At 40.6% G+C, this 19,556-nt stretch overlaps 1 protein-coding gene across 6 annotated transcripts; it reads right to left on the bottom strand.

Annotated features, from left to right (window-relative positions):
- Nucleotides 1-2,623: 2,623 nt before the first annotated feature.
- Nucleotides 2,624-19,131, bottom strand: LOC139465018 (glycoprotein-N-acetylgalactosamine 3-beta-galactosyltransferase 1-like). Of its 6 annotated transcripts, none has more exons than XM_071246688.1 (4): nt 19,058-19,131; nt 9,823-10,079; nt 5,746-6,398; nt 2,624-5,385 (listed from the first exon to the last, which is right to left on the bottom strand). In XM_071246688.1, exons 2-4 carry the CDS (start codon nt 10,031-10,033, stop codon nt 5,275-5,277), a joined length of 975 nt encoding a protein of 324 aa, XP_071102789.1. In that variant the 5' UTR covers nt 10,034-10,079; nt 19,058-19,131; the 3' UTR covers nt 2,624-5,274. The 6 variants fall into 6 exon arrangements, with proteins under 6 accessions (XP_071102789.1, XP_071102790.1, XP_071102788.1 ...); XM_071246689.1 differs by lacking the exon at nt 19,058-19,131 and adding an exon at nt 18,865-18,890; XM_071246687.1 differs by lacking the exon at nt 19,058-19,131 and adding an exon at nt 18,815-18,889.
- Nucleotides 19,132-19,556: the final 425 nt, after the last annotated feature.

The raw sequence follows: 19,556 nt of genomic DNA, 5'->3' as shown, positions 1-19,556 counted from the left end.
TTAGCATGTTAACTATATGATCTTCTTTAGGCAGAGAATGCCGCGCATGAATGTATTGATGTATTTTCGTCCCCAGGAATACCCACAGTGGAGACTTTAATGGGGATAGGGTGTACACAATGTGCTACCTGGTAGATTGTGTGTCATCAGACCGGACAACGTTGGTCTTTGACGGATTGTGGCGTAAAACACACTTATTCATTTACTTATATCGGAAATTGAATGTTCATCTTAATTGTTATTGTTGAACATGTAATATATTTACAACTACAACTTTATGTGAGCGCGAGTAGCTTTTTGGGAATGAGGTGAATAAGTGTTATGAAGTTGTAAGCTTCTTCACAACCGTGTAACTATGAATTGACTTTATTGGGTAATCAAAAAAGAGATAGGACCTAAAATAGCCAAATTTCATACGATTTCACTTGTCCACCATCTTGGATGCAAGGCGAAAACATTTCAGCGCGGTTGAAGCCACTAAGAATGCCCCCTGCAGAGTTGGACGAACATTCTGCGGTGGCGCGGCTGAGTTGACCAGAGGCTATCAGCAGTATTTCCTGTCCAGGTTATTTAGGTCAGTTGTTTGTGTGTGTGTGTGTGTGTGTGTATGTGTGTGTGTGTGTGTGTGTGCGTGCGTGCGTGCGTGTGGGGGTTGGGGCGGGGTGTGTGTGTGGGGGTGAGATTGGGGGGATAGATGATAGATTTAGCAACAAGTAAGGTCATCTTGAGTGGGAGAGTATTCGCAGATGGATTAGCATATGAACTATGATTCTCTTCAGGCAGAAAATGAGGATCCACGATGTTCGACCTGGTAGAAGTGTGTTATCAAACCTCACAGCATTGTTTTTTTTACTGACTGTAGCGTCAAAACAAACTCATTCATTTACTTGCACTGAATGTTCATCTTAATTGTTATAGATAGTCACGGAGCCATGATCCAGAGAACAGGGTGTCATTAGATAGAAATAAACTAAGTAATAATAGGATTACCAGAAAAACGGGGTTTTACACACAAGCCAATAAACTTCGCTCATTAACACCAGAGTAAGTCAGTACAAGATTGAAAACTGCCCCATAATTATGTATGACATGCTTGTCGGGTATTGCTACATATATATGTGAAAACAAAGTTATTAAAATGAAGAGCAAAACTGATGAAAGTTAACAATAAACGTGTATACGTGTTATATCGTCACTGCAAAAATAATTATTGTTTGTCTTTAGTATTAACATTCAAATACGTTATATCTGTATTAGCGATATTGTCTTTGTTCCACCGGTGAGTCAGCGTTAGCCGTACTATCTCGTAGTATAATTGAATTTCTGAAGACATCACGATACAGTTTTTACGATGCATCACGTCTGCACTAGCGCTTGATAACAGCCTTGTGATTGGGTGTTTCAGTGGTTTAAATCGCTGCTCTTGATATTGGTGATTAAACTTTGATACTATGAACAATATAATGTTATGTGAGAGGTTGACTTTAGAACGGTAACATACTAATCGTATATAGGATGACATAAACAGCACAATGAGAAGTTCGTCCAGATTAGTGTATAGGCAACATTTAATAATTAAAATAATTACATTCAACAACTCCCCTTTTAAGTCCATTTTCCTGACTTATAAGTAAATGCAAGAACAATCGGCCGGAATACAATGTATAGTTCTTGTCCACTTCCATATGACTAGATAGCATACAATAAGCTATCGGGTCCCGTTTAGATCGGTTTGGGTTGCAGCCTAGATAGCCATAGAATAGTTTCATCTTGGAATCTCCCATATCACTGGGGATCTTCTTCAATTTAAATGGAGTTACTCGTTACGATTCTGAACCTTCACGTGACTGTGTTTATGAACCATTGTCAAATAGTGGTGACATTAAATCTAGGAAACAATACGCGAAATCGCGCATGCACAGAACGGAAAATTTGGTCAAGGCATTAAGTAATCCGCATGCGCAGAACGATTGATTTCAGTACTTCCGCTAAGCGCTTCGAGTGCAGCGTCAAACGCGGGCCTGTAATCTAACACGCGGGGACTGACCAATGAAATCTGAGAAGTAGAAATACCGGTAGACGCTGTTGCTTGATTGACAATGTCAATCAAGAAAGGGAGGAGCTTAACGCTATCGTTCTCTCCCAGTAAATTCCGATGTCAAATAACGACGTTATTTGGACGGAAAAACGATGGTTTGAAAACGTCCAAATAACGTCGTTTTTCCGTCCAATGACCATATACGGAAAAAAACGACGTTTTCGTGTTTGCAGTGTTGTGTTCCCTTTTATAATGCCAGGATCATATATTCGTGGGTGCGAATACTCGTTATGTCCTGATTACTATCCTTGTTTTGTGGCAAGCGTTGCTAAGCATTCTAAAATGTACTGATAGATGGTTTGAATCCCGGATTCCCTTCCCTGCTGATCATTGGTCTGTCGGCACCATACCCGCGTCCGTTGGTTATAAACGATAAACGTCTAAGACCTGCATGACGTTCGGCTTTCCTTTCATACTGAACTACTGTTCAGAGTGGCGTTAACCCCAACTCATACTGGCGTACTATACATTTATGTCATTAATGCTATAAGACTATCAGACTAGTTTGAACCATCATATTTTTATTCAGCCAACTGATTACATGTATTATACAGAGGTACAAACATAACATCACCAAAACAGTATAAAGAAATACACAGTAAAAACCCCAAAGCAATCACAGTTAAGCAAGCAATACCTTCCTCCACATATACATGACATTCACGAAAGTGGGTTAACGTATCACCGAAGAGAAATGATGTATGAGGAAAAAGGTCGGATAGAGCTAGACTGGTAACCTGCCCATCGCCTCCTTGCGGCTTCAGGCGAGGAGCGCAAGCGCTCTAGGGCATGTAAACCATTCAAGGACATGATGTGCCTCCCTGCAATGATTGTTCCCGAAAAACATAGACATGTTTAATGCAATAATTTACAGTTAGGAATGCATTCAAAAATATTTTCATAATTCTTTCAGTATTTCGCATGTACGCATATCATATCATTCATAAAAGTTTGGGGACCGCCTCCGTGGTCTAGTGGTAGAGCGTCCGCCCGGAGTGCGGAAGGTCCTGGGTACGATCCCCGGCCGCGTCATACCAAAAGACGTTAAAAGATGGTACTTGTTGTTACCCTGTCTGGCGCTCGGCATAAAGGGGCTTAAACAAGGACTGGTTGGCTCAGAGTCAGTATACTGTGTCTGAGTGGGGTATTCATGTTAAACTGCGGCATGGTATCTCAGTGAGCTAGCACTAAAAATCGGCATCAGTCCGGACTAGTACAAGCAGGCACACAAACACATACACGTACCTGCACGTCGCTATATAAGTGCAATAATCTGTGACGCGACGTTAAACCCAATTTCACTTCACCTCACCATAAAAGTTTGATCACATCTTTCCAATGATTACTCATCGCCATATCCCATGTAATTTTCTCAAACAATAACAAATAAGGTACGGCGCCTGGCAAGGATATTGTAATATAACTGTCAACATTCTCGCGCATCACATTCAGCTTGGGTGTTATACTCCCCATGGAGATGATAATGTAAATTGAGGGCACTGAGGTAATAATACTTGACATACATGTAGCGCTGGCGACAGGTGGATTCTGAGCATTACATCATCATAATGATAATGTATGGGCATGAAAACTGGTGCCTTATAAATTGTTGTTTTTATCCGATCATTATGTACAGATTAAAATAAAAATGCAGCAAAGTGGGTTTGGGTGATCCTGGCACAGTCAGCTCAGGGCCCTTGCCCTCTCTACACGCACCCCAAACAGCGAGTGGGACTCCTCCCAGAAAGCGCTGCCTAGTCAAACCCATCCGGAACTTTTCGGAGAATGTGAAGACTCCCCAACACTGCAGCCTTCTGTATTAACGCGATTGTCCGTAGGGACGTATTCCTGATAGCAAACCCGGGATCTCTCCCAATGTCAGTCAACAGATTGGGAGGTATCAATCCTAAGGCACCGAGAACAATGGGGAGTCGGACTACTTAGTACTGCAAGGTGCAAGCGTGACATTTCGAAAGCGAGGTCTGCATATTTGCCATGTTTTCCGCCAATTTTGTCAATCACATTAGTGTCAAATGGGACAGAAAATTCAATAATATAAATGATTTCATTGGATTCATCAAACAGGATAAGATCAGGTTTGTTGGACTGGGATACGTGTATATGGGCCTATTCCAAAGAATTTTGTATGTATCATTTTCCATGACCCCCTCTACATATTCTGGGTCGTACCATGGATGGACCTCTGTGTCGAAACAACAAGCATGGTGAAGACGGGAATAAAATGATAGAGCCATTCCATCATGCCGCTTAAGATATTGTGTTTGTGCCAAAGCTGGGCATCCACTGACAATGTGTTGGGCAGCCTCATTAAATTCATTACATACTCTACATTTCATATTTACATTTTGATGCAAAATCAAACATTGACGGTTTCGAGTGGGAAGTGACTAATCCTGAGCAGCAAACAGAAAGCCTTCTGTTTCACCTTTCAGGCCAGCCGACCTCATCTAAGCGAAGGATTCGGCAGGATTACTGATCTTCTCTGGACATCAACTCGATGCAGTGGTCGTTCAGATAGCCTCTCCTTGAAGAACTCCTTGAGTCTGGGCCGATTTGTTATGGCACTTCGCTTGGTTGACACTCATTTCTGTACTGTCCAGCAGTACAGAACCATCAACAAAATCTCCACTGACATTGAGATTATATCCCAAATCCTTGGCTCGTTTACGAAAACCACGGAATGCCTTGTTGTCATCATTAGTCTTGACATGCTGCACAAGAGAATCATCAGACAAATATATTTGTGCAAAAGCGCACAAAACAATTCTGTCATTAAGAGCCCGAATGTTAATCAAACCACGCCCTCCCATTATGATTGGTAAATATAAGCGTTTGAGGGAAGAGCGAGGGTAGCAGGGTCTATTGTCTGACATGATTGTATTGTGTGAGGGTGTCAATACACTGAATTTCTTGAGTCGTCCAATCACCAACACCAAAGGGATATGGAAGGACGGATACAGCATAAGTATTTGTGGCTTTTTCCTTTAACGCGAGCGTTCAGCTCTGAACTCCTTGATATGGGCATTCTGGAGCTTGTCCCTAATCTGCATCCGTAAATACGTATAGGCCTCACCTTCCACGAGATGGTCAATAACTCCTCCAAGTCGAGAGCTGTTGTACCCTGAGGGCGTGGATGGTGGATCATGCCACACCGTTCACTCCGCGCTGACGTGTTTTACATGGTATATATAGAAATCTAGAGCCAGCATCTCATTCCCTCGTACATAATGAAATGTGATGGGTAGACTACTGATGTTCCCGGCACCCTGAAACAGAAGAATAAGAACATTTACGCCAAGTCAGTGTCAGTGAGTATGGTGTTACGCCGCTTTTAGCAATATTCCAGCAATATCAAACAAACAAGTTTTCGATCTTCCTTCTGTATTTTAAAAAGGAATATGCCAGGTATACGTCAAGATATGCACTGCAAGACGTCCGTATACCCTAAGGCTTGGTATCCACAATCCGGGGGCGGATTTCCGGAGGTTATAAGGTTTGGTATCCTCAAAGGTATCCGATAACATCACTCTACCAAGTTTTGGTAAAGTTGTCATCACCTCTTTGTAAAGCAGCGTGCTGTACAAACCGTGTAGAAAAAAATTTTGAAAACAAAATCAAACGCTCACCTTTCTTGCTCCATGCATAGTATGAGCCTTCACCCACTGTGGATACGAGCCTGACATATGTGTCAAAGGATGATATGCGTGAAATGTTGTCTTTCCCTCCTCATCCAGGGATCTCCCAACTTTTGCACCAAGATTAACAAGGCACTTGCCAAACTCCGCGTCTTCGGCGCCTCCATCTTGGGAACACAAGTCAGAGTTATTTCCCCTTTCGCCAAACCTTTTCAAAGCCTCATAACTCACGACGTAGCCAGCACCTCCGCTGTTGTATCCTTCCGGAATATAGTTCTTGAAATGGTTCCCAAAATAAACAGCTTCATTTTTATTTTGTTTTGATAAAAAATATTTCAAGTTGTCTGCAAGGACATACGTGTCGTCATCCGCCTTAAGAAACCAGTCCGCTTCTTTTAAGTAGTTGGTGTAAAGATGGCGGAAGGCTTGCATTGTTTTGGCAGTGAGGTGTTGTCTTCCTTCGGGTGTGCCAAGTCCAATGGTAGGGAAGGATTCATCAGTGGTGGAACTGTAGAACAGGAGTTTATCGCAGCGTTTTCCCCACGTTTCCTTGACATATTGGGCTTTGGTTTTTAGATTCTTTGGTGCAGTCATAATCCAGCACAAGACCTTGATTTTGCTGATATCACGCCTTTCTTCGACATCTGAAACATTGGTTGGTTCGTTTGTTGTGTAACGCCGCACACAGCAATAGTCCAGCTATATGATGGCGGTCTGTAAATAATCGAGTCAGGACCAGACAATCCGGTGATTGGCATCATGAACATCGATCCACACAATTTGGATACGATGACATGCATCAACCAAGTGAGCAAGCCTGACCACCTGATTCCGTTAGTTGCCTCTTAAGACAAGCATAGTCGCCTTTTTACGGCAAGTATGGGTTGCTGAAGACCTATTCTACCCCAGATCTTGACGGGTCTAAACACAAAGATCATTACTAAGGCTATGACAAACTAACGAAATGTTTCTTATTATCAACGTGCCATTTAAGTCATGTCCTGTGACCGAGCTTTTTTTAACTTTTTTTTATGCCTAAAACTAAATTTGTAGTTTTCAAACACCGTGGTGGATTGTCTCGTTTCTAAAACGTGGTTTTATAAAATGTGGTTGACGTTGTTCCTTCTAACACCTAACTGGATTTATGTTTTAACAATAGACTTAATTGGTCTGAAACGGCTGAAAAAGTTATGGATAAATATTTTGAGAAGTTTACTCCTGTTGCAACCTTTTTTCACGAGATTTCTTCTTCATAATCTTTGAGGCAAAGATAATGCTCGTGTATGGAGCAGAAGTTTTGGGGTTTAAAAAGGTAGAAAAGTTGGATAAGGTTCAATTGGGTGACAACTGTTAAGACATTGTCTGTGTACATTAGGGTTCGGAGACAAATGGTTATTCAAAATGTATGATAACAAAATTGATTGATTGGTTTGTTGTTTAACGACGCACTCACCAATATTCAAGCTATATGACGGCGGTCTGTAAATAATCGAGTCTGGTCCAGACAATCCAGTGATTAATGTCATGAGCATCGATCCACGCAATTGGGATCGATGACATGTATCAACCAAGTCAGCGAGCCTGACCACCCGATCCCGTTAGTCGCCTCTTACGGCAAGCATAGTCACCGTTTAGCATGGGTTGTTGAAGACCTATTCTACCCCGGATCTTCACGGGTCTTCACGAAATAGGATGATGTTTAGTTATTGAGCCTGGATTGCGTTGTTCAGGCAGCTCCCGACTCGATACCCTTGCCCGGATAGTTTGTTTGTTTGTTTGTTGTTTAACGTCACACTTCCAATATTTCATTTTCGACGGCGGTCTGTAAATATTAGAGTCTGGACAGGATAATCAAGTGACTAACATCATGAGCATATATCTACGAAATTTGGACACGGTGACATGCATCAACTAAGTCAGCGAATCTGACCACTGATCCTGTTAGTCGCCATAGTTTGCTAAAGACAAAGCAGTCGCCTTTTACGGCATGCATGGGTTGCTGAAGACCTATTCTCACCCGGATCTTCACGGGTCGTATGATAACAAAAATCTATTTCTAAATATATTTCAGCAACGTTTAAAGGACAACTTCAAAACAAACTGTATTTAGTTTGTGTGTTTGTTTGATGTTTAACGCCGCATTCAGCAATAGTCCAGCTTTATGACGGCGGTTGTATTCAGGACAGGTAATAAATTCAACTGAAATCACTAAACACGACACATGGTCTCTCGGGTTCTCTGCACATACTACATTTCTATCATAAATAACCCTAAACAGATGTCGTGCCTACAAGCAGTATTTGTTGTATTATAAACTGGCGAGTCATCGATAAGCCAATACTACATATTCACGACCTCTATTTTGTAACGAAGCCAGATTTCATGGCAACTGAGCCACAAGAAATTATCATACACGGTTACCGGCGAAATGTACTATTAATATATCTTTAGGTAATGTGCAATTTTGAGCATTCCTGCAATGTAATCGTATTATAAACTGGCTAAATTTACTGTAATAGCGCGTGGTGTAACCCACGAGTAAGGGTATAATGTTGACAAAAACTTGCAACTGAGGATTGCGTCTTCACACGGACTATATATGCTTGCAAACCCAAGACACGATCCGCTGTTTGAATTGGCAAAATCAAAACAATGGAATTCGGCCAAGAGGTTTAACGTTATTTTCAGGTATAGAGTTCATCTAATGTGGTCCCATAACGGTCTAGTAACCAATTCCCTTCGAACCAGTGGACCCGTGAAGATTCTGGGTTAGAATAAGTCTTCAGCAACCCATGCTTGCCGTAAAAGGTGACTATGCTTTTCGTAAGAGGCGACAAACTGGATCGGGTGGTAAGGCTCGCTGACTTGGTTGATGCATGTCATCGATCCCAATTGAATGGATCGATGCTCATAGTGTCAATCACTGGATTGTGTGGTCCAGATTTGATTATTTACAGATCGCCGTCATATAGCTGGAATATTGATGAGTGCGGCGTTAAACAACAAACAAAACAATCATATATACTCTTTTGATCAGGTTATAACACCCAATGCCTTTAGGGGCCGACCATTTGATATCATTTTTGTGGGGGCCTGGGGCTTTATATTGTTCAAGAAGATTCAAAGAAAATTCATGTGTTAGACTGTCGAAAAAAAGGACATTGCCTGCAAGATAAATCACACTGTTGCAAGGTGTGTTTTTTAGAAGAAAAAAAAGTATTTAGGATCACACGTTATACTTAAAAATGTCTGGGGGGTTTTCAGCTGAAACTGAAAATAATATCTCCTCTCAAAATAATATCATCCGCCCCAGGATATCAAATGGTCGACGCCTCATGAAGTTTTAAAAATGATGTTTGGTAGATATGTGGCAGGTAATTTTAAAGTAGTAGCATGCGACTAATGGGATCGGGTGGTCAGGCTCGCTGACTTGGTTGATGCATGTCATCGATCCCAATTGCGTGGATCAATGTTTATGATGTCAACCACTGGATTGTCTTGTCCAGACTCTGTTATATACAGACCGCCGTCATATAGCTGGAATATAGCTGGGTGCGGCGTTAAACAACAAACACACAAACAAACAAAACTGATGTGCAGTGTTATTCCCTATGTTCACTTGTACCATACGTTTCAGTCGTTTTTTGTCAGGTAAACAATTGACTTACCATTGCATGTGTTTGTGACAGGAGTCACCAGTGGTGCAGGATAGGTTCACATTTTTCGCGAACACCTAGTCATCTCTATTTCATAGTGATTCAAAAGTAACAGCTTATGATATAGTCGGAATCTACGATGAATATTCATTATATATAGTTAACGAAAGGGTCAGTATCGTTTTTACGACGATGACAAGCAAAAAACCAAGCCATCGAGCCTGACCATCCGATCCTCTTCGGCTCTTATGATCTTGTCTCACCAAGAATCCCATGTGTGTGTGTGTGTGCGTGCGTATGTGCGTGCGTGTATGCGTGCGTGCGTGTGTGCGTGCGTGTGTGCGTGCGTGTGTGCGTGCGTTTGTGTATGGAGAGGGGGGAGTGGTGTTGCATATTATATCATATGGGTTACCATAGGCATCAACTTCAGGGACAGTCCGCCTGTTTTCCCTGAGGACATTTCGGATATCACTTCCAGTCTGATGTAAACTGACAACGTCCGTGCAATCCTCTTCCACCCTGATCCGCGTCTGTGTCTGTAGTAGAGGGTGGCTGAGGAACACATGTGAAAACATCAACCCGCAACAAAAGGCGAGCAGCAGATGGAGCCCGGTGTACTTCATCAGTGACGGCCGCAAGTCAATGTCAAACTATCTTTACCATTAAGACCTGAAAAGATTCAAAACATATATTAGTTTGTTTGTTGTTTGACGCCGAACTCAGCAAAATCCCAGCCATATGACGGCGGTCTGTGAATAATTGAATCTGGACCTGACAAATCCAATGATTGACATCATGAGCAGCGATCTACACAATTGGGATACGATGACAAGCATCAACCAAGTCAGCGAATGTGACCACCCGATCCCGTTAGTCGCTTCTTACGACAAACACAGAATGAGGCCGAATACATCCGCAAACAAAATTAAAAATCCTCGAGAGACTGTAGAGGATACATTACGCAATTTCAAAAAGATCAGGAGTCATGTGGTTTGTTCCTTTCGAGACTAGGTAGTCTACACCCATGATATGTGTAGGATAAAACATATCCAAGGTTTGAATTTCATAAACCCACAAGGGGAAATGTTTTATCTTAATTGTAAACCGAAACAAAACATACGAAACAACATTTATCAACAATTTATGTTTCAAACATGTGTCATGAACCTTAGGAAACGGGCGTAAAATATATCTACGTGTTTTCTTAACTGCATTGTCAATTATGAACGCCTCTGTATTCTTGTGGTTTGTTTACTCACAAGGTTACAGACGCGATGATTGATCCACTGGGGGAGCTAAACAGAGGGCCAAAAGAATTGTTACCAACATTAACTGATTTGCCACTTTGAAACAAAGATGCCAATCTGTTCAAAAAACAGTAAAGAACACATCTCACGAATACAGCCTTCATGTTCTCTGTCGTTCTTTGCTCGCCCTTTACGAATTTTGGGAGATATGGGTGTTTTTCAGCAATATTTTAAAACATTCTTTCCCAAATTATCGTGCTATTTCCGGGTATAAATTACGCACGGATCTGTTCCCTATCATTGGTTGCGATGATTAACACCAACGAACATGCCAAGACTGACCGCTGTCTAGAGGGAGAGAGCCATAGGTATGCTGCAGATGGGAGGCGACACAGAGAGTGGTTGCCATTAACATGAGAACTGCTCCAAGATGACCATTACCAGACTTGTCGCACGTCTCCGACAGACTGGCAGAACTGCAGACAGACCTTGGAGTGGCAGACCAAAGGTCACGACCCTGCAGGATGACCGCTTTTTACGGGTACTCCATCTGAGGAACAGATTTCTTACTGTGACGTCATCAGCTGCCAACAGCTTAGGACATCCTGTCAGCAGACAAACAGTGACCAGACGACTACGACATTATGGTCTCCGGGCTTATCGCCCTTTCAAGGGCATGACCTTGACCCGTCAACACCGACGTGCCAGATTGACGTGGTGCAGGCAAACTCAGCGATGGCAACAAAGGGAATTGCGGCGAGTGCTGTTTAGTGACGAGAGCAGGTTCAAACTCTTCAAACCTGATGGGCGGACGCGAGTTTATCGACGACTTGGTGAACGTACGGCTCCTTGTTGTGTCCAGGAGGTGGAACCTTACGGGGACGGAAGTGTGATGGTCTGACGGAACTTGTCATCATCGAAGGGAATCTGACAGCACAACGCTACATTGACAATATCTTACGGCCAGTGGTTCTTCCTTTCATCCAGCGTCAACAACGGACGGTGTTCCAACAAGATAACGCCACACCCCATAAAGCCCGTATTACTAGAGACTTCCTCAACGCCAACAACGTGACTGTTCTGCCGTGGCCAGCTCGATCACCAGATCTGTCACCCATACAACATCTCTGGGACCAGCTGGGGCGTCGTCTTCGGAAACGTCAACATCCTCCCTTCACGAGACAAGCGTTGATCGTTGCCCTCCGTGAGGAATGGAATCGGATACCTGCAGTCGATGTGAGGACGCTTGTCTACTCAGTTCTACGCCGCATTCGAAGATGCATTGCCGCTCATGGAGGTCATATCCCGGATTGAACGGTCTGGGCTGCGTCACCTTAAAGTTGTAACAGTAAGTAGTATGCGTGATGATATACAGTGCGTAGGTGTGATGATATACAGCAAGTAGAAGGTGTGATGATATAGAGTGAGTAGAAGTTATTTTGATATACAGCAAGTAATATGTGTGGTGATTCCGTTCGTCGCCCCTTGCAAGCATAGTCGTTTTTCACGGCAAGCATGGGTTGTTGAAGACCTATTCTATCCCCGATATTCACGGGTCTGGAGGTATGTTGATGTACAGTGAATAGTAGGTGTGATGAAATACAGTGAGTAGTGGTGATAATATCCAATGAGCAGTGGTGATAATATCCAGTGATTAGAAAATGTGATGAAGGTATGATAATATTCATTGAGTAGAAGGTATGATATATAGTGAGTAGTTGTGATGATATACAGTGAGTAGAAAGTGTGATGATACACAGTTAGTTGATGATAGATGATATACAGTGAGTAGGTGTGATAGTATACAGTTAGTAGAAAGTGTGATGATATACAGTGAGTTGAAGGTATCAAGATATACACTGTGTGGAAAGAAATGATGATATGCAATGAGTAGGTGAGATGATATACAGTGAGTAGGTTGGATGGTTTACAATGAGTCGAAGGTATGAAGATATACACTGTGTGGAAAGTATGATGACATATACAGTGAGTAGGTGTGATGATATACAGTGAGTAGGTTGGATGGTTTACAATGAGTACAAGGTATGAAGATATACACTGTGTGGAAAGTATTATGACATATACAGTGAGTAGGTGTGGTGATATACAGTGAGTAGGTTGGATGGTATACAATGAGTCCAAGGTATCAAGATATGTATACAGTGTGTAGAAAGGATGATGATATACAGTAAGAAGGTTTGATGATATAAAGCGAGTAGGTGTGATAGTATACAGTTCGTAGAAAGTGTGGTGATATACAGTGAGTTGATGTGAGAGTATACAGTTTGTATAAGGTATGATGATATACAGTGAGTAGGTGTGATTATATACAGTGAGTGGAAGGATGATCATATTCATTGAGTAGAAGGTATGATGATATAGAGTGAGTAGGTGTGATAATATACAGTTAGTAGAAGGAATGATGATATAGAGTGAGTAGGTGTGATGATATACTGTTAGTAGAACGTGTGATGATATACAGTGAGTAGGTGTGAAAGTATACAGTTAGTAGAAGGTATGGTGATAAAGAGTGAGTAGGTGTGATAGTATACAGTTAGTAGAAGGTATGGTGATATCGAGTGAGTAGGTGTGATAGTATACAGTTAGTAGAAGGTATGGTGATATCGAGTGAGTCGGTGTGATAGTATACAGTTAGTAGAAAGTGTGATGATATACAGTGAGTAGAAAGTGTGATGATATACAGTGAGTAGGTGTGAAAGTATACAGTTAGTAGAAGGTTTGGTGATATACAGTGAGTAGGTGATATAGTATACCGTCAGTAGAAAGTGTGATGATATACAGTGAGTAGGTATGATAGTATAATGTTAGTAGAAAGTGTGATAATAACAGTGAGTAGAAAGTGTGATGATATGTAGTGAATGGAAAGTATTATGGTATTCAGTAAGTAGGTGTGATAGTATACAGTTAGTAGAAAGTATGATGATATACAGTAAGTAGGTGTGATAGTATACAGTTAGTAGAAGGTATGATGATATACAGTGAGTAGGTGTGATAGTATACTGTTAGTAGAAGGTATGGTGATATACAGTAAGTAGGTGTGATAGTATACTGTTAGTAGAAGGTATGATGATATACAGTGAGTAGGTTTGATAGTATACAGTAAGTAGAAGGTATGATGATATACAGTGAGTAGGTGTGATAGTATACAGTTAGTAGAAGGTATGATGATATACAGTGAGTAGGTGTGATAGTATACAGTTAGTAGAAGGTATGGTGATATATACAGTGAGTAGGTGTGATAGTATACTGTTAGTAGAAAGTGTGATGATATACAGTGAGTAGGTTTGATAGTATACAGTAAGTAGAAGGTATGATGATATACAGTGAGTAGGTGTGATAGTATACTGTTAGTAGAAAGTGTGATGATATACAGTGAGTAGGTTTGATAGTATACAGTAAGTAGAAGGTATGATGATATACAGTGAGTAGGTGTGATAGTATACAGTTAGTAGAAGGTATGGTGATATAGTGTGAGTAGGTGTGATAGTATACTGTTAGTAGAAAGTGTGATGATATACAGTGAGTAGAAAGTGTGATGATATACTGTGAGTAGGTTTGATAGTATACAGTAAGTAGAAGGTATGATGATATACAGTGAGTAGGTGTGATAGTATACAGTTAGTAGAAGGTATGATGATATAGAGTCAGTAGGTGTGATAGTGTACTGTTAGTAGAAAGTGTGATGATATACAGTGAGTAGAAAGTGTGATGATATGTAGTGAATGGAAGGTATTATGGTATTCAGTGAGAAGGTGTGATGGTATACAGTTAGTAGAAAGTGTGATGATATACAATGAGTAGGTGTGATAGTATACAGTTAGTAGAAGGTATGGTGATATAGTGTGAGTAGGTGTGATAGTATACTGTTAGTAGAAGGTATGATGATATACAGTGAGTAGGTGTGATAGTATACAGTTAGTAGAAAGTGTGCTCATATATATAGTGAATGGAAGGTATTATGGTATTCAGTGAGTAGGTGTGATAGTATACAGTTAATAGAAAGTGTGATGATATACTGTGAGTAGGTTTGATAGTATACAGTAAGTAGAAGGTATGATGATATACAGTGAGTAGGTGTGATAGTATACTGTTAGTAGAAGGTATGGTGATATACAGTGAGTAGGTGTGATAGTATACAGTTAGTAGAAAGTGTGATGATATACAGTGAGTAGGTGTGATAGTATACAGTTAGTAGAAGGTATGGTGATATAGTGTGAGTAGGTGTGATAGTATACTGTTAGTAGAAGGTATGATGATATACAGTGAGTAGGTGTGATAGTATACAGTTAGTAGAAGGTATGGTGATATAGTGTGAGTAGGTGTGATAGTATACAGTTAGTAGAATGTATGATGATATAGAGTCAGTAGGTGTGATAGTATACTGTTAGTAGAAAGTGTGATGATATACAGTGAGTAGAAAGTATCATGGTATTCAGTGAGTAGGTGTGATAGTATACAGTTAGTTGAAAGTGTGCTCATATATATAGTGAATGGAAGGTATTATGGCATTCAGTGAGTAGGTGTGGTGGTATACAGTGAGTAGAAAGTGTGATGCTATATAGTGAGTGGAAGGTATTATGGTATTCAGTGAGTAAGTGTGATGATATACAGTTAGTAGAAAGTGTGATGATATACAGTGAGTAGGTTTGATAGTATATGTACAATAGGTAGAAGGTATGATGGTATACAGTGAGTAGAAAGTGTGATGCTATATAGTGAGTGGAAGGTATTATGATATTCAGTGAGTAGGTGTGATCGTATATAGTGAGTAGAAAGTGTAATGCTATATAGTGAGTGGAAGGTATTATGATATTCAGTGAGTAGGTGTGATCGTATTCAGTGAGTAGGTGTGAGTGTATACAGTGAGTAGAAAGTGTGATGCTATATAGTGAGTGGAAGGTATTATGGTATTTAGTGAGTAGGTGTGATGGTATACAGTGAGAAGAAAGTGTGATGCTATATAGTGAGTGGAAGGTATTATGGTATTCAGTGAGTAGGTGTGATGGTATACAGTGAGTAGAAAGTGTGATGCTATATAGTGAGTGGAAGGTATTATGATATTCAGTGAGAAGGTGTGATGGTATACAGTGAGTAGAAAGTGTGATGCTATATAGTGAGTGGAAGGTATTATGATATTCAGTGAGAAGGTGTGATGGTATACAGTGAGTAGAAAGTGTGATGCTATATAGTGAGTGGAAGGTATTATGATATACAGTGAGTAGGTGTGATGATAGACAATGCGTAGCTGTGATAGTATACAGTTAGTAGCAAGTATGATGATACACAGTGAGTAGGTGTGATGATATACAATGAGTAGAAGGTATGATGATATACGGAGAGTAGGTTTGATAATATACAGTGAGTAGAAAGTGTGATGATAAACAGCGAGTGGAAGTTATGATATTCATTGAGTAGAAAGTGTGATGCTATACAGTGAGTACGTGTGACAATATACTGTTAGTAGAAAGTGTGATGATGTACAGTGAGTAGAAAGTGTGATGATGTACAGTGAGTAGAAAGTGTGATGATATACAGTGAGTGGAAGTTATCATGATATTCATTGAGTAGAAAGTGTGATGATATACAGTGAGTGGAAGGTGTGATCATATTCATTGAGTAGAAGGTATGATGATATAGCGTAAGTAGGTGTGATAGTATACAGTGAGTAGAAAGTGTGATGCTATACGGTGAGTAGAAAGTGTGATGATATACAGTGAGTGGAAGATATCATGACATACAGCGTGTAGGTGTGATGATATAGAGTGAGTAAGTGTGATAGTATACAGTGAGTGGAAGGTATCATTATATGCAGTGTGTTGAAAGTATGATGATTTACAGTGAGAAGGTGTGATGATATACACTGAGTAGAAAGTATCATGATATAGTCAGTAGAAGATATGATGATACACACATATTTAACAATAGGTATGATATGCAGTGAGTGGGATGCATGATGATTAACATTAAGTAGAATGTGTGCTGATATATAGTCAGTAGAAGGTATTGTTTTATATGCAGCGAGTAGTATGTGTGGTGATATACAGTGAATGAAAGGTATGCTGATATACAGTGAGGAAAATGTATGATGTGATATACAGTGTGTAGGTGTGATGATGATTTACAGTGAGGATAACGTATGATGATATACACTGAGTAGAATGAATATTTATATCCACTCAGCAGAAAGTATGATGATATACAGTGAGTAGAATGTACATGTATGAGTATATACACTGTGTAGGTGTGATGATATACAGAAAGAAGAATGTGTGATGACATACAGTGAGTAGGTGTGATGGTATACAGTGAGTAGAAAGTATGATGATATACAGTGAGTAGAATGTACATGTATGAGTATATACAGTGTGTAGGTGTGGTGATATACAGTAAGAAGAAGGTGTGATGACATACAGTGAGTAGGTGTGATGGTATACAGTGAGTAGAAAGTATGATGATATACAGTGAGTAGAAGGTAATAGTATACAGTAATAAGAAAGGATGATATACAGTGAGTAGAATGTATAATGATATACATGAAGTAGGTGTTATGGTATACAGTGAGTAGAAGGTGTGATGATATACAGTGAATAGAAGGTATGATGGTATCCAGTGAGTAGAATTGTATGTTTTTTGTTTATCACCTCACTCAGCAATATTCAGCTATATGACGGCGGTCTCTAAAATAATGGAGTCTGGACCAGATAATCCAGTGATTGACACCAGGACATCGTGATCATTGATCCACGCAATTGAGATAGATGACATGCATCAACCAAGACAACCTGAGTAGAAGTTGCGATGATATACACCGAGTAGAAGATATGATGATAAAAAGTGAGTAGAATGTATGATGATAAAAAGTGAGTAGAATGTATGATGATATAGTGAGTAGAGGGTGTGGTGATAAAGTGTGTACAGCCGATATCCAGTACACACGAATGTCTAAATACTCTACCTGCATGTTGACAGTCAACAGAATCTGCTTACTGCATCAACACTGAGGTAGGGTGGTGGGTGACACCTTTTTGATCCTTGTGCACTGTACGGATCTTCCCAAAAAAGCTTAATTCGAACCACGTGGAGAATAAAACGAAAAGGTATGATCTGATATACAGTGTGTAGGTGTGATGATGTACGGTGAATATAAGGCATGATGATTTACAGTGAGGATAACGTATGATGATATACACTGAGAAGAATGAATACTGATATCCACTCAGCAGAAAGCATGATGATATACAGTGAGTAGAATGTACATGTATGAGTACATACAGTGTGTAGGTGTGGTGATGGTAAACAGTGAGTAGAAGGTGTGATGATATACACGAATATCACAAGTGAAAATCCTTGTGCACTGTACGAATCTTCCCAAACTAGCTTAATTCGAACCACATGGAGAATAAAACGATGTATTGAGGAAGAGATATTTAGCATTTCTCACCATAGATCACTTTCAAGTAAAACTCGTTTTGACTTGACATATACGTTTACACCAAGGAAACCTTCATTCGACAGAAACCGGATATCAGTGTTGTATGTTGACACCGATGTGCAACGAACCGTCATATTTGTATAACAATACATGAATGGAACGCATACTCGTTCGGGAAACATGATCAGGGAAATGCGTCCAACCTTTAACGCTGACATCAACAATGTCCGCATTTCTGTATGTATCGGATTTGTTATGAACATGCATTTGTTGGTTGGGTGGTTGTTTTTTTGTTTAACGCCGAACACGGCAATATACGTGCATTTGTGGGCGGGGTTTACACATCTAATGTTCACGTAGACATTCCAAGACATTCCAAGACACATATCTATCACTGCAATAGTCCGGCTATATGACGGCGGTCTGTGTAAATAATCACGTCTGGACCAGACAAGCCAGTGATTGATATCATGAGCATCGATCAACTTAATTGGGATACAATGACATGCATCAACCAAGTCAGCGAGTCTGACCACGCGATCCCGTCAGTCGCCTCTTACGACAAACAGAGTAACCTTTTCACAAACATCTAAATATACTGACCATCTAGAAAACACGATGAAAGCCGTGGCCACCACACCTGTTTATCTGAGTCGTGTCAATACTGTTAACACGTGGAATGTGGTCGTTTGGCAGTTACGTACATTTGCAAAGTATACAGTCCCGACAACTTAATTTCTCAAACGCGACTTACAGACGCCGCCATCTTCCTGGCGAGCTAGACCGGGTAGTAATAGACCACCTCATTATAACGTTCTTAAATAGATAAGACCTTCCCTTTTAACTCAAATGATTGATGCAGTCCGCCATTGAATTCTTATGACAAAGGGAGGTCACTGCACTGACGGAAGAGATACATTTCTTAACTGAACCCTTGCGTGACATACCTGTCTTGTTAGGCAGAGAGAGAGGAAGACGTCTCTTTCCACAACAATTATTCAGAACATGTAAAGGAGTGTCGTAAAACCCATAAACTTAATGCACAGTAGTTTGTTTTCATGACTCAATGAAAATCCCGCACAACCCTGCACTATTCATGCACACGGACACAAAGAAAGTCAGTACGATATGTATTCATAAAATCCTTGTTTGGGGCCATATGCTATGTTATACTGGCCCTAGCCGGTATCATGGATTCAGACAGCATGTGTTAGTGTGAAACAAATGAACAATGTTTCCTATTTTCACGCAGTCACAGAAGGCCTCATTCTAATTGGTTTGGTTGGTTTGTTGCTTTACGCCGCACTCAGCAATATTCCAGCTATATGACGGCGGTCTGTAAATAAGCGAGTCTGGACCAGACAAGCCAGTGATTGACATCATGAGCATCGATCCATGCAGTGAGGATCGATGAAATGCATCAACCAAGTCAGCAAGTCTGACCAT

The sequence above is a fragment of the Haliotis cracherodii genome, unplaced genomic scaffold (assembly GCF_022045235.1).
Source record: "Haliotis cracherodii isolate W230 unplaced genomic scaffold, xgHalCrac1.p SCAF_17, whole genome shotgun sequence".
Classification (NCBI taxonomy): domain Eukaryota; kingdom Metazoa; phylum Mollusca; class Gastropoda; order Lepetellida; family Haliotidae; genus Haliotis; species Haliotis cracherodii.
This window is presented reverse-complemented; position numbering and strand designations above follow the sequence as displayed.

Coding starts and splice junctions, on each gene's coding strand:
- LOC139465018 (XM_071246688.1), bottom strand. CDS start 10,033: ATGAAGTACACCGGGCTCCATCTGCTGCTCGCCTTTTGTTGCGGGTTG. Junction 6,399..9,822: donor CCCTGAAGTTGATGCCTATG/GTAACCCATATG, acceptor CCAATGTTTCAG/ATGTCGAAGAAAGGCGTGAT. Junction 5,386..5,745: donor CTATGCATGGAGCAAGAAAG/GTGAGCGTTTGA, acceptor CTTCTGTTTCAG/GGTGCCGGGAACATCAGTAG.